The following is a 15,239-nucleotide window of genomic DNA, read 5'->3' as shown; positions in this document are numbered from 1 at the left end:
CTGCCAAAACTCATCCTTTGCTTGAGGCAACTTCAGCATCACTTCTGAAGGACCATCCTCGGGCACATGGCCAAGTCTGTCAGCAGAATTTCCAGGGTTCAAGAGCATGGCTAGAGAAAACAAGCAGTGGTCAGGGCTGCCCCTCGAGACCCAGGTCTGATGCTCACCCTGCTCCAGGGCAGACTGCACAGCCCTGGTCCATCTCAGCAAACAGGGAAAGGCCCTGCCACCCCAGTTGCCAAATAAGCATCAAACTGAGGTCCACCTACTTCCTCCATGAGTCCTGGGTCCACGCAGAACGCGACCAGGCTCTGCAGTGATGGGAGATCTAGATGTGGCTCTGGCCTGACCAAGATCCCCCATCAGAGCTCCAAACCTATGACATGAGGTCCTCCTTGCTGGGTGGAGTTTAATGAGCCTGGGCCACGCTTCCTTCACCATGCATGAGGTCCCCCCAGTGCCATGCATTAAGAACAGATACTCGGGTCCTCCAAACACAGGAATTAATTATCTCAGCAGTGAATCTATTTGGCAACATAACAAATCAACTAAAAAAGGTTCTTTTCTTTTTATTTTTGCAATATCATTCCATACAAAAGCAATAGAAACATAACAGTCTTAACAAGAAGTTTACAATTGAATATTTGAACAAAAAATCTGTACACATTATCATTTACAGCAATTTTACATGGTAAATTAACTGACTGTAAAAAAATGTTCTTTCTGAACCCCTCTGCTGCCTTTAACTCTTGGAGTATTACAGGTAGAAGGCCTACCTAGTGCTATTTACAAAGACCAAATTAAGAATGTGTAACTTACATAAAATCCATTAACAGCTGAATTTACTATCTTTGACTATTCAGTGCTCTGAGGAAGAAACACACCTTGACGTATTGACAAAAGGCCCAAAATTAAGTTTCCGTAAAGATATTAAAGCTATCCAATGATGAGAATACTCAGATACCAGTAAAGAAAGCTGACACACAACTGGCCCCACGGATATGCGGCTAACCCCAAACTAGCCACCTGACAAGTGGCAACTTAATGTCTAATGTACCGGTGTAAAACCAGTTATTAAATATTAAAATATGCTTGTCAGGTTAACTTGGAGAATGGTAAGGATTAAAGCAATTAAGTTTTCAAGACTGCTCCAAGTTCAATTTTCCTTGGATTTCTTTCCATTTACAATTTAAAACATGCAAAATACACTTACTATACATAAAATTAACGCTTAAGGAAATAAGGCAAGAGTAAATTCACCGTGAGATAATGCGAAGACGAACTGTGAACAGAAACCATCCAGTTACCAACGCAGGACATGCTTGGCCGGCCCCCAACCTGCCAGGTGGAGCCAATGCTCATTCCCAGTGGCCTCCAGGTGGCATCAGTTAGCTCATGGCTGAGAAATCTTTCAAGGGCTCAGTTAAACAAGCTTCCAAATCAAACTCGTCCTCCACACGGCAGTCCACGTGCCTGACTTTAGTGGGTGTACCAGAGTACACATCCTAGAAAACAGGAATACAGTCATGCCAGCTCCCAAGACACATGGGACTTACTGCTGGTGGCACTAAGCACAAGGCTGTGCACCCCGACCAGGAGGCAACTGCATCCTCCTGTGCCCACAGCACCACAGGACTAAGATGCAGTGTTACCAAGTGAAGGTCTATGCAGCTGACATGCTTGGGAGAGAATTCAAAACCATTATCTAATTAAAATTTACAAGGAACATCAATCTTTCTTCTAGGTAGAAAAAATCAAATCCCTATCCACTAACCAACCTGGTAGAAACTAACTGACCCTTTATGGTGTCTAAGCCCCAGCCCTTTGACTCTAGGGGATTACAATGTGGCCTGGGTGCACCAGCACCCGCTCCCCACAACAAACCACTGAGCACATGCTCAGCAGCCAAGGGGGATCTAGCTTAGCTGCTCTGGCACTGGGGGGAAGAGCACAGACCTCTCCCCACCCCATAACTGCACTCACTTATGATTCCCAGTAACTATGCTACCAAAGGGATCATATATGACGGATGCAAGGTACTGTGTGAAACAGAAAGCTCAGGTGTGTACACCCGTGTACATCTTCTAGAAGCACAAAAAAACTGCTCAAACACTAGACAAAACTGAGTAGTGGCTCTTAGGGCAGGAGACAGCAGTGTTTAATTTAGTATATTTCTGCATTGCTAAACTGGTTTTCCTTTTTCGCTATAAAAGCTTAATTACAAGGTCATACTAAAGCTCAATGTTTATACCAACTGAAATCAAAGTTTTAAAAGAATGTTTAAAAAAAAGTTACTGGGGACACCTGGGTGGCTCAGCAGTTGAGTGCCTGCCTTTGGCTCAGGGCATGATCCTGGAGTCCCAGGATCAAGTCCCACATAGGGTTCCCTGCATGAAACCTGCTTCTCCCTCTGCCCGTGTCTCTGCCTCTCTCTCTGTATCTTTCATGAATAACTAAATAAAATCTATAAAAGAAAAAAAAACCTAGTTCTTTTTTTTTTTTTTTTTTTTTAAAAACCTAGTTCTTAAAGAAACAGAACTCCCAAATGAGGAACTGTGCATTACAAAACTAGCCTCAAGTCTTCCCAAAAAGTCAATGTCTGGGAGGAAAAAGGCAGGGAAACTATTCTAAGTTAATAAAAACATAAGAAATGGCAATTTAGACAAGTAATTCTTGATCAAACTGTGGATCAAAAAAGAAAAAACTGGGATCCCTGGGTGGCGCAGTGGTTTAGCGCCTGCCTTTGGCCCAGGGCCGCGATCCTGGAGATCCGGGATCGAATCCCACGTCGGGCTCCCAGTACATGGAGCCTGCTTCTCCCTCTGTGTCTCTGCCTCTCTCTCTCTCACTGTGTGCCTATCATAAATAAATAAAATTTTAAAAATAAAATAATAAAACAAAATAAAAAATAAATAAAATATAATAATAAATAGAAGAATGAATGAATGAATGAATGAAAAAACTTGTAAAAAGAACGTGTTCATGGCAGCTGGGAAGCCTGACCACCACCGACTGCTGATCACACAGGAGTGTCTCTGTCCTGTCAGCATTGACACTTTTGAGTGCGGTGTCGCCGTCATGGCTGCATCCAGCATCTAGTGGGGTGGCTGAGGGATGTACTAAATAAAGTGCTTAGGCCCGGGCCTCTCTTCCCTTCAGCACATGTGGCCATTTCTGAACCACCTCCTCAGGGACCCTGCACAATCCCCACCATGACTCCTGCCTCACATCTCCATCTGGCTCCCTCCCCTGGCTCCTGGGCCTAAGCATCTGCCTCTAACTCTTGATTCCACAAGTGGTATGTTCAGAACCTGTTTCTTGAGCTGGGACAAGGATTACTCTTGACCCAAACTCAAGATGCCACCAGTTAGATTTTCATGGGCTCCTTTTCAGTCCTACACACATGTAAATATCCACAAAAACTGAGATCATTCTATCATTAAATATCCTGCTTTTATCTCCACAATTTTCCCATATCATTAGTCTTCAAAAACAACCTAGAATAGCTCTGTTCCTTATGATATAACTTTGCTACTCCTCTAGTGTTGGACATTTGTATTATTCCTAACCTGGCAGTCACATGCTATCAGGCCCAAGTGTGAAGGGGGCAGCTGGGCCACGAGACTGGAAGGACACCTACCAGGCTTACGAGGGGGTGGGGGGACAGACAGAAGGCAAAAAGAAAGAGAAGAAAAAGGTCACTATATCCCTTTATTGTATTGGCTTCTCAACCATCCAAATTCAGTACAAGATGATCCAAATAAAGTCTAAGTACTTCACAACAAATATTTGCATTTCCTAGTTTCTATCAGTTTTTTCACTTATTATGCTGGGTATTTCAATATGCAAATGTCAGGGTGGTCTCTTTTATAAAAGTAATAAAGGGCTCCTTTTATTATAAACTGCTCACATGGGGCAGTCCGGGTGGCTCAGGAGTTTAGCACCGCCTTCAGCCCAGGGTGTGATCCTGGAGACCCGGTATCAAGTCCCACGTCAGGCTCCCTGCATGGAGTCTCCTTCTCCCTCTGCCTGTGTCTCTGTCTCTCTCTCTCTGTCTCTCATGAATAAATAAATAAATAATCTTTAAAAAAAAATACTGGGCAGCCCCGGTTGGCTCAGCGGTTTAGCGCCGCCTTCAGCCCAGGGCATGATCCTGGAGACCTGGGATCAAGTCCCACGTCGGGCTCCCTACTTGGAGCCTGCTTCTCCCTCTGCCTGTGTCTTTGCCTCTCTCTCTCTCTCATGAATAAATAAAATCTTAAAAAAAACAAAAACAAAAAAACAAAAAAACACTGCTCACATATGTTTGCTTGTATAGGTGCAGAAAAGTCTGAAAGAACAAGCACCCCACCTACAACTGCAGGATTAGATGAGGTAATTTTATATGTTGTTTTTCATCTTTGTAGGTTTTCTTCCTCAAAAACATGTAATTCTAAAGTCAGCAAATGTGGGGGAACCCATAGGCCCAAAGAATACCTTTATCTAGCAATAATCAGCAAATGATTCTTGTGCCAGCAAATCACCACCACGAACAGTACACAGCCTATAAGGCTACGGCCGAGGCCTACAGACACACTGGGAGCACAGGAAAAAAGGCCTTTCTCTTTTAAAATGAAAGTGGTAGGACTGATTAGGTAGACTGACCCAAAAAAACTTCAATTAGGGCCACTGCCTAGGAATGCCATCCAGTTGGACGTCTCAACAATGCCATACAAGGGAGAAAAGAGCCCCTTACTCACAAGCACCAGAACCAGATTTCAGCTTAAATGTCAGCTCATTAGGTGGCACACGCGGTCAGCAACTGCCCACAAACAACCATGGGGAGAGAGAAAACCAAGAAAAGGTACTTACGAAGGTATCCTGCGAGCTGGTCTGGGACTCAGAGCTGCTTTCTGCAGACCCGGTCTCCATCTCCCCGAGGTCCACAGGGTGTCTACGGAATGAAAGCAAACAGATGCATCAGCTGCCACTGAAAGCGAGGAGGTCTCTGAGTCCGTTGACGGAATACAAGCACCAGCAGTCCTGTGCTGCCTCACAAGAACACTGACTGTCGAGTGGAGGGATCAAGACAATTTCCAGTGAGACTCCCATCCCCACCTCTGCCCTGTCCACCAGGTAGAGCTGGAGGCAGTTAGGGCCAGGGGAAACATTCACCTAGCTCAGAGCACACACCTACCCGTTCTCAACTGCAGAGTGACTGTTCATACACCCACAAGCATCCTTCTAAGGAGAAGCATCAATATAAGCCCAGGAGAGGGTAGGGCAAGGGATGAACACCGAAATTGCTAATTTTCCAATTTTCTACTCATAGAAAATGGGACAACAGTGTCACGGTGGGAAAAAAAAAATCAGTATGACGTTATGACATCTGTGAGGCCAAATCTGTAAAGCCATGTTAGAAATCATTTCAAACATAATAGTTTCTAATCAATTTCCCCAGTGCAAATCAGAAGCTCAAGTATCTACTGAATCTATCTCCGAGGAAGGGAAAGGCTCAGGTCAGGAGGGGTCTGAGAAGATGTGCCCAAAGACGGGGTGAGTGCAAGACCAGCCAGTCCACGTCCCTGTTCAACAAGCATCCTAACGCTAGGGCAAGAACTTGGGCCTGAGGTCTTTCCAACTAGGCTTGAGTTTAAAAACCAATAGTGAGGGGCGCCAGGGTGGCTCCATTGGTAAAGCATCTGTCTTCAGCTGAGGTCATGATCTCAGGGTCCTGGGATGGAGCCCCACAGGCTCCCTGCTCGTTAGGGAGGCTGCTTCTCTGTCTCTGCCCCTCTCTCCCACTCTTGCTCTCCTCTCAAATAAACAAATAAAATCTTAGAAGAAGAAAAAAAGCCCAACCTTTTATTTTCATAACTCAACATAAATTACTCAAATGCCTTTTAGGGGATCCCTAGGTGGCTCAGCAGTTTAGTGCCTGCCTTTGGCTCAGGGCATGTTTCCAGAGTCCTGAGATGGAGTCCCGCATCGGGAGCCTGCTTCTCCCTCTGCCTGTGTCTCTGCCTCTCTGTCTCTCTCATGAATAAATAAATAAAATCTTTTTTTAAAAGTCTATTTTAAAATTTAAGAAAAAATGAACAACAGCCCACGTATTACTAGGTTTACTGAGCTCCATTTTCTCTAGCTACAAAAAATGAATTAAATCCAGTAAGCATGTTCCTACCTCCACCACCCATCCAACAGGACAAGGTAGGATGCTGTGACAGCTGGCTACTCTGCTCTCTCAGAACTCGCAGGGGGAGTTAACACCATGATAACCTGCCACCCAAGCAATCCAGCACTTTCAGTCATGGCACAAATCACAGAAACAGAGGATAAAAATGCAGCAAAGACATACATTTCTTGCAAATCACATCCTTCCTCAGCTGGAGGATCCCAAAAATGCAGAGCCACCTTCCAGAGTTTGATCTGCTGGTCCCATGATCGCCGACTATACTTCTTGAATTTGTTGGGAGTCTTGGGGTGGATGCCGGGTTGCCGAAGGTGTCTACAGGGAAAAGGGAGATTGTCCTAGTACACACCACCCACACCTGTACGTTAGCTTGAAGATTAACCAAACTTGGGAGATCAGAGTTACCAAAAAACTAATCAACCGAGACTATAAAATGAACAAAAGTAATATATAAAAAAAGCACTACCCTTTTGACTCTGCTATTCCTTTGCTATCTGTGCTCCAAAAAAAAGCACACCTAAACTCCAGTCCTACCGAGAAATGGATGCCCTCTCTTAGCTTTCTTTGCAACCCTGTGCGAGAGCAGACCAGGGAGAGCATGCTGCTGGGACAAAGGGGCAAAGCTCATGTTTTTCTCCAAGAACATCTTTACAACCTGCTACCTGAACTTTACTCTTCCCCCATCACACGTTAATAGCCTTACATTTCTGAGGCTATTGGAGTTCTGGGACCTGAAATGTTCTCTAATACCCTGAACTATAAGCATTGGTTTCTTATCTTCGTATCCCTTCCTCCTCATTCATGTAAGTGCCTCAAAGTTGTTCAATGGTCCTCAGCAGTTATGAAGGACACTCAGAGTCAGATTCAGCACGGAAGCAACTAGACTCTAGACTGCGGTGCCCCATGACACCATCAGGACGTGCCAATGAGACAAGACTACCTCGGGACTTCCTTAATATAGCGGTCATAGGCGATGGTGTTCTTCCCATAGTTGATCTGCTTCTGCCTTCTCATCAGGACGCTCTCATCCGTCTCTAAGTCAGCTGGCACCGTGGGCCCCACCTCCTTGGAGTCAGAGCTAGAGACGAGATGGACAGAACGAACCACAAGATTAAAACCACTACAACGGCGGCCCCGTTGGCACAGTGGTTTAGTGCCGCCTGCAGCCCGGGGTGTGATCCTGGAGACCCAGGATCAAGTCCCACGTCGGGCTCCTTGCATGGAGCCTGCTTCTCCCTCTGCCTATGTCTCTGCCTCTGTGTGTGTGTGTGTGTGTGTGTGTGTGTGTGTGTGTGTGTGTCTCATGAATAAATAAATAAAATCTTTAAAAAAAATAAAAAATAAAAAATAAAACCACTACAAGAAAATGCTGAAACACAGTGGTGAAAGAACATTTGTTCTCTGGATTGCAAACCATATTAATCCGAGAACGGTCCACACATCAGATACAGACTCCAAAGGAGGGAGCAAAGGACCCAGCATCCCATGCGCGGTTCTGCCCCCTAGCCATTGGCAGGTCTATTAGGTTAGAGAAGAAACATTTATGTGGCACTTACCTTCCCGATGAGGATTTTCTCTCTCTCCCAAAATCATTTATGAGGAGTTTTCTTTTATATCTGAGAGCAAAATAAATATTCCTGGTTTAGAAAAGTATACAAATTAACTGAACACGATGCTTTTAATACTAAAAGACAGCCCCCAGCATTCAGGCCTTGCCCCTGAGCAATGTGGTCTGGTAAGCGAGTCAGGGCAACAGCGCACGGTGGTTCCATTTATTTCCAATCTCCCTCGGGCATCTGCTCTCATAAGATCAGTTAGAGGTCACACTTGTACAAACTGCTTAGGGCAACCAGGCTCTGGGGGCAAATGATTACCTCAATTCCCCAGGCACCACCATATGTAACAGAGAGGTTCTAAGTTTAAAAAAAAAAAAAAAATGCCCCTAACAGTTTTTCAGGCTAAGTAGTGAGATTTGTTTTTTGAAAAAAATAAATGTAAAGCTGAAATACACAATCTTTATTTCTAATACCACAACTACTTACGTGTGTGCCCACTGGGTTCTACTCTCCTCTAATTTTGGAAGGAGACCAAACACCACCCCCCAGGCTTGTTCCTCGTGGATTTCAGGAGGCATCTAATTTCTATCACAGCAACTACCAAAACCCACCTTTGCCAAGGTACGTCAGCCAAAGAAGTGCAGCACAATCTAACACCAAAACCATGAACTACCGCAAGCTAGAAATTCACATGTCTAAAACAAGTCATATATTACTGTGTCTCCTTCCAGAATTGTCAGCTCCCAAGATTTGTACAGTTTGGATAGCAGGAATGAGTTTCCCTCTGTGTACCTAGGAAAGCACCAATTCTGTACCAGGCTGTGAGAACTGACAAAGCAGGCCCTCAGTACCACTTTCTGTAGGGGCTTCATGCTCTCCAGACTCCAGGTGAAAAAAACTGGCTTGAATTATGATTAAGATGCATTTTCCGGGCAGCCTGGGTGGCTCAGGAGTTTAGTGCCTCCTTTGGCCCAGGGCGTGATCCTGGAGACCTGGGATCAAGTCCCACAGGCTCCCTGCATGGAGCCTGCTTCTCCCTCTGCCTGTGTTTCTGCCTCTCTCTCTCTCTCTCTCTCTCTCTCTCTCTGTGTTTCTCTCATGAGTAAATATATAAAATCTTTTTAAAAAAAATGCATTTTCCAATTTTCAGACAGCTGGGGTGTGTATAAGGCTCCCTGAGTAAACTAAACTCCGTTGAGAAGGCAGAGTACCCGAGCCTTCCTAAAGCAGCGGTGGCCCACAACAGAGCACGCCTGTTTTGCAAAGGAGAACAATTTTTGGAGACAGACCTGTGAGACAACTGAGGAACAAGGCAGAGCCCATCAGAAGGTCCAGACAGATGAGTCTCCCTACAGAGCGTAAGATCAGCAAGGGTCAGCACACATGGGTATTTATGAGGCTGTGTGAGCCCTGAGAGTAGAGCACACAAACTGCACAGACCAAATCAAACATCCTAGCTCCACAGCCGGGAAAATTGAGATCTTTGTAAATAAAGCTAATTCAAAACACTGAAGGGGTCCGTGTCTGTCAATTTCCAGTTCATTTTTCTACCCAGGCATGCTGCCCACCCACACACATACATCTTGATGCTAAAAGAAACTAAAGCAGCCCTCTGAGTGATCCTAACCCCAACGTGTGCCTGTGGCTTTCCTAAGGAGGCAGCTATAAATATCATCAACCACTCAGAGGTGGAACAGACAATCTGGCCCTGCTTCCCTGCTGAGGACACATTTTCTCATAAGAACTAAGAACCAGGGATTCCTGGGTGGTGCAGCGGTTTGGCGCCTGCCTTTGGCCCAGGGCGCGATCCTGGAGACCCGGGATCGAGTCCCACATCGGGCTCCCAGTGCATGGAGCCTGCTTCTCCCTCTGCCTGTGTCTCTGCCTCTCTCTCTCTCTCTCTCTCTGTGACTATCATAAAATAAATAAAAATTAAAAAAAAAAAAAAAAAGAACTAAGAACCACCAGACTCAGTTCAACATACTCCAAATGATTATGAGCTACAGCATTTAACTCAAAGCTCAATCATCCAGGTTGGATGGCATATATCAAATGGGAGGAAAAACTGAAAAATACCAGAGAATGTAATCAAGAGAGATAAGCAGTGTTTAAGGGTGCATCACCTGAACCATAATGAGTCGAGGCAGTAGCTTGGAGTTTGTGAGAATCTGGATATACACAAGAATTTTGGGTACAACTGCAACGGGTTCACAGGCCCCACTTCAGGGACCCCTCTGTGCTCCCGCACTCCTGAGCTGTTACCCAAGCCAGATGGCAGACAAGAGTGCGCCCCCTTTCCAAAGAGAGCCACACACTCTGCTGGAGTGGTAGAACCCTATGTGGTAGGTGAGAACCACATGGTAATCCTCTGCCGCCCACGAGCACCATCTCCCCCTGCTGTCACGGTAGAAGGACGGCACCTAAGACTGCAGAGAGCAGACTCATCTGGACTGCTTCTTTAAGACACGGCTGGACCCACCCCAAGTTTCCCATTCATCACCCATTCTGCAGTGAGGCCCGAGGATGAGCACTTTTATAGTAAGTTCTCAGGCCCTGCTAATGCTGCTGGGATGGGGACGGACTCTTAAAGAATCATCCTTCCAACACATACCTCAAAGCTCACATAGAATTAAAAACACCACAGAGAACACTTCACAATGTTCCAGAATATATACCTTGCAATTTCTTTGTTAACTCTGGTCCTCATTTCATCCTCTTCAACTGCACTGGCCCAATCTGTACATCTAGAACGGGGCTTCGGGCCTTCAGGAGTCGTAAAACTGCAATACAATGAAAACGTGCACTTGAACCACAGCACCTACTTTCAGTTCTCTTTCAAACAGCACATCAGGAGATGTCCAGATGTTGTCTAGAGAGGGCCAAGGGAATGGGCTCCTGGATCATCTCTTGCTCCATCACTTACAAGCTCACTGAGTTTGGACAATTCACTTCAAGCCTCTCTGGGGTTCATCTGTCGAACTTCTAGGCACCCACCATGTGCCAGTGTTAGCTGAATCACTAGGAAACAGCCCACTGGCGGGGGGTGGGAGGAGGCAGAGAATGGGGCCTAATAGTTTGTTCTCTAATTTACAAAATAAGAAGTTATTTTCAGTGTATTAAAAAAATGCTATTTCATACTAAGCGAAGCAACTAGCACATAAAACATCATTAATGGGATGTCTGGGTGGCTCAGTGTTTAAGCATCTGCTTTTGGCTCAGGGCCTGATCCCAGAGTCCCAGGATAGAGTCCCACATCAGGCTTCCTGCATGGAGCCTGCTTCTCCCTCTGCCTCTCTGTCTCTCATGAATAAATAAAATCTTAAAAAAAAAAAAAAAAAACCCATTGTTTAAAAAAGGAAAAAAAGTCCTTAATAAGTGTTGCTGTTTACCTTTAAATGCACAATGTGTCACATAATGAAAATGGGGAATGGGAACATACAGTGAGTCCTTGCTATATTAAGACTTACTATACTGGTAACAGTACCCCCTAGAGTTGGGTTAAGAGTAAACAGGGAGCTCAGGTCTATCTATCTAGAGATCAAGAGCTCTTTTGTCAAGAGCAAGCAATCTGAAAAACCCTTAATGCCAAGAAGTCTGGCAGTCAGAATTGCTGGTATGCCTATTATCTGTAGATTAGATGCAAACTAAGACGTTTTTACTTTTCCTCAATTTCCTGCTGGCCACCATTGATGCATGAAGCTAGACACAGCTTCAATTGCCACTCTAAGCAACCGGATACACCCTAGCTGCAAACCACAAGGTACTTTGAAAACACAACTGCAGGGACGCCTGGGTGGCTCAGCGGTGGAGCGTCTGCCTTCGGCTCAGGGTATGATCCCAGGATCCAGGATCAAGTTCCACATTGGGCTCCCTGCAAGGAGCCTGCTTCTCCCTCTGCCTATGTCTCTGTGCCTCTCTCTCTCTGTCTCTCATGAATAAATAAAACAAGTTTAAAAAAAAACAAAACACAACTGCAGTAACAGATGATCGATCACTGTGCACCATTAGCATTCCTTGTCCTATAGGTACCTCACCCAGAAAAACTAAAATTAGATTTCTAAAACTAAATTTCCAGAATCTAAAAATGATTGGCAGGCCCTGAAATCAACTTAATGAGCCAAAAATTAATGTGACTCAGTAACTGTATCCCAGCTACAGAGGAACCAAATGGAGGGTTGTCCAAAGCTGGACCTCACTAGCGGACCACGAGGCTCAGGTCTGGGCCACGAAAGGATCCTGAACTCTTAAAAGGAGCTTACAAATGACCTTCCACTACATCACAAACTTTCTCATACAACGATAGAAAATACCTCTTGTAGAACTAAAGCCCGTGTTTTTTAGAGTAAGCACATTGTATTCACGAACTTATCCTACGCCTTAGCAGAGGAGTCCTTTCAGGGAAAGTACCCACATTCTGCAATAGAAATGCACCGGGCTCTCCTGCAGGTATCTCTATGCATCTCCCGGGCACCACCACAGCAGACGGGGCAGACAAGCACTACCCACAGAGCCAAAAGCAAGAGCCAAAGGCATTGCTGCCACTGTAGATGAGTAAGGAGACCTGTGTGGCTAACTACTGAGCTAGAGGGGTACCTACAGGGATACAAGAAACTTCTAAAGCAATGTAAGGATTTAACATTTTCTCCTCAGCTAAACGGGAGACCCCTGAAGACTCAGATCTTTATCTCAATGGTGTTTAATGGCTTCTCTTAACATCCAGCTCCAGCACCGTCCAGACCGTCTCCCACACTCTGCATCTCTTCCCACATATATCTTCTGGCCCCAAATCTCCAAAAGGCTGAACTATGCGCTGAGAGGTCCCACTCATGCAGAACGTGAGCACTTCTGCATCCAAACTCAAGCCTCATTAACTACCAACGCCTTCCCCATGCCATGTCTGCTCTACCCCCACCCTCTTCATCTTAGCAAATGGTCCCACAAGGAACAAAGGTGTTTAGAGTGAAACACAGTTATCCTAGACCCCTCTCTGAACCCCGGCCCTGCCCCATGAGCAAGTGTAAGAACTGTCCTAAAAAGTCTAGTGTGCACCACACATTCTTCCCCACCTCCCTTTCCCCTTGTCCTTAAGTCAGGCTTCAGACAGGCCAATCATGTCCCCTGTTGAGGGGCTTGGCACACAGACTCTGATCGTCACCTGGTCACCACACAACGGTTGCCAACAGAGGCATTCCCTGCCTGTGGACTTCACCATTGCCCCTGGTTTTCTTCAACGGTTCCTTGTCCCATGAGTAGCGGAGCCACCCACATCAGAGTACAGAGACAAGAAAACGGGGGTGGGGTTCGCACAGTGTCCTAGCCTCCCCAGCACATCACCGAATAAAGAGCTCACAGGAATGCTGCAGCAAAGGCTCCTCGGAGAGAAAGTGCCAGGGAGCGCCACAGGGAAAAGGAAAGCGGAACTTAAACCCAGTTTGCATTCTGCATACAGACGCCTTTTCTGACTGTGGGATGACTATCTTTAAACTGATTCTTCAGGAGACCAACCTGACGAGCTGCACTGAAACATTCTAGGAAATTCAGGGCAGCCTCCCACGCTGTCCCAAAAACCCAAGAAGGCTCACTCACTGAGACCAGCTCCCGTTGACACCTGTCACTAGAGACCTTCATGACATCTTCAACCACATCACATGACATGTCAGTACCTTAATAGTCAAATGTCAGAAGACACAGGCTTGTTAATTAGCCAAGCATTTGAAGCACAGGGGCCTTAACTAGTCAGATACAGAGACCAGCAGGCACCACGACTAACCAAGTGTTGTGAGGCAGCGGCCCTATAACTAGTGAGGTGCTGTGACGCACAAGCACCTTGATCAATCAACTGATGTTGAGCCACAGACACCACAAGTGGTCAGGGAGGCCACCCACAGCTTCCATAACCAATCGGGTAGGGGCCCACAGGCGCCTTAACCAGTCAGCTGGGGCTCCCAGGCGTCTTTACCCAGTCGGGTGGGGGCCCCCAGACACCTTAACCAGCCAAGTGGGGACCCAGAGCCTCTTCAGCTGGGTGGGGGATCCTTGGGCACCTTAATCAGTGGGGTGCGGGCCCGCAGCCTCCTTAACCAGTTGGGTGGGGACCTACAATCACTTTAACCAGCTGGGTGTGGACTCTCCAGGGGCCTTAACCAGTTGGGTAGTAACCCACAGCCTCTTTAACAAGATAAGTGGGGAATCCGGGCACCTTTACCAATCGGATGAGAATCTTTGGGGGCCTCTACCAGTCAGGTGGTGAGCCACAATCTCCTTAAGCAACCAAGTAGGGACCCTCGGCGCCTCAACCAGCCGAGTGCAGACCCCATCTACTTAATCAGCCACACAGAGACCCCTAACCCCGAGTCGCCTCGAGCAGCCAGGAGGAGAACCCCCACCCCGCGACACCTCGAGCAGCCATGATGAGGACCCCCACCCCCGGCGCCATCGCTAGCCCGCTGCAGGCCCCCAGGCGCCTCAAGAAGCCAGGATGAGGGCCTCCCTCCCTCCCAGTGCCATCACTAGCGCCCCAGACCCCCAGCTTGCGCAGCGCCCCGGGCCCACCTGTCGGGCCTGCCGTCGCCCTCGGGCTTCACTGGGCCCTCGGCGTCCTCGGGCTTCCTGCGCTTCCCGTCGGCTCTGCGCTTCCGTCCAAGGCTCCATCTGGCGGGGGTCGGCGGGCTGCAGACGAGAGGCCGCGTCAGGGGTAAGGCCGGCCGCGAGGACACCCCCCACCCCTCGGCCCGCCCGGAACGCCCCGGGGCGCGCGGTCCGCCTCACCTGGCGTCGCCGTCGCGGCGGCTCCCGCACCCGGAAGGGCTTCGCGGTCGGCAGGCCATCGAGCGCGGCGGCGGCGGGGTCCTCGGACGGCGGCGGGGTCCTCAGGCGGCGGTCCCAGGGCCGGCGGCAGCAGCGGCGGGGGCAGCGGCGGGGGCAGCGGCGGGGGCAGCAGCGGGGGCAGCGTCCTCTCCCGCGCCGGCGCTGACAGGCTCTGCGCGCGCGCCCCGCCCCCAACCGCCTTTATGTGCCGGCGGCCCCGCCCCTCGGAGCTCCCGCGCGCAGCGGTGGGCGAGACCATCGGGCCCAGGCCGGCGGGGGGGGCCCAGGCGGCGGCGCGCGCTCCGCGCGGGGACAGGGACCGCAGCGCTGCCACGGCCTTCCGGGAGACGGCCGAGCCAGAAGAGGCCCGAGGAACGGTGCCCCCCACCCCCAAGCCTTGGGACGGCCCGGGCCGCAGCCTCCGCGAGCAGGGCGTGGGGAGGGGAAGGGGCCTTGGCGGGAGATTCGGACACGCGCGCGTCGCAGGCGCTGAGCGGGGCCGAGGAGAGAGCGCGCGCCTGATTGGCCGAGCCTTCCGTGCAAGCGGGAAACGGGTACCCGGAAGGGGAGGACCCGGAAGGGGCGTCCCGGTGCCTAGGCCCTGCGGCGGCAGCTGCCCTGGTTTCCCTGCCGAAGCCGCCCGCCTCGCCTGCAGCAGCCATAGCCACGGCGCTTCACTTCCCAGTTGGCTTCTCCCGGGCCCA

The 15,239-nt window shown here is 48.5% G+C and overlaps 1 protein-coding gene across 2 annotated transcripts; it reads right to left on the bottom strand.

The window, feature by feature from the left end:
* Positions 1-553: 553 nt before the first annotated feature.
* LOC112653130 (stem-loop binding protein) lies at positions 554-14,701 on the bottom strand. Of its 2 annotated transcripts, XM_025437014.3 has the most exons (8): positions 14,497-14,698; positions 14,281-14,397; positions 10,404-10,508; positions 7,729-7,788; positions 7,113-7,250; positions 6,338-6,487; positions 4,852-4,933; positions 554-1,505 (listed from the first exon to the last, which is right to left on the bottom strand). In XM_025437014.3, the coding sequence occupies exons 1-8, from the start codon at positions 14,553-14,555 to the stop codon at positions 1,389-1,391; spliced, it is 828 nt and encodes a 275-aa protein (XP_025292799.1). In that variant the 5' UTR covers positions 14,556-14,698; the 3' UTR covers positions 554-1,388. The 2 variants fall into 2 exon arrangements, with proteins under 2 accessions (XP_025292799.1, XP_025292800.1); XM_025437015.3 differs by lacking the exon at positions 10,404-10,508 and having other exon boundaries at positions 14,497-14,701.
* Between the last annotated feature and the right edge of the window lie 538 nt (positions 14,702-15,239).

This window comes from Canis lupus, chromosome 3 (genome assembly GCF_003254725.2).
Source record: "Canis lupus dingo isolate Sandy chromosome 3, ASM325472v2, whole genome shotgun sequence".
NCBI lineage: Eukaryota > Metazoa > Chordata > Mammalia > Carnivora > Canidae > Canis > Canis lupus.
This window is presented reverse-complemented; position numbering and strand designations above follow the sequence as displayed.

Coding starts and splice junctions, on each gene's coding strand:
- LOC112653130 (XM_025437014.3), bottom strand. CDS start 14,555: ATGGCCTGCCGACCGCGAAGCCCTTCCGGGTGCGGGAGCCGCCGCGAC. Junction 10,509..14,280: donor GGCGACGGCAGGCCCGACAG/GTGGGCCCGGGG, acceptor ATTGTATTGCAG/TTTTACGACTCCTGAAGGCC. Junction 1,506..4,851: donor CCAGCTCGCAGGATACCTTC/GTAAGTACCTTT, acceptor CCTGTTTTCTAG/GATGTGTACTCTGGTACACC.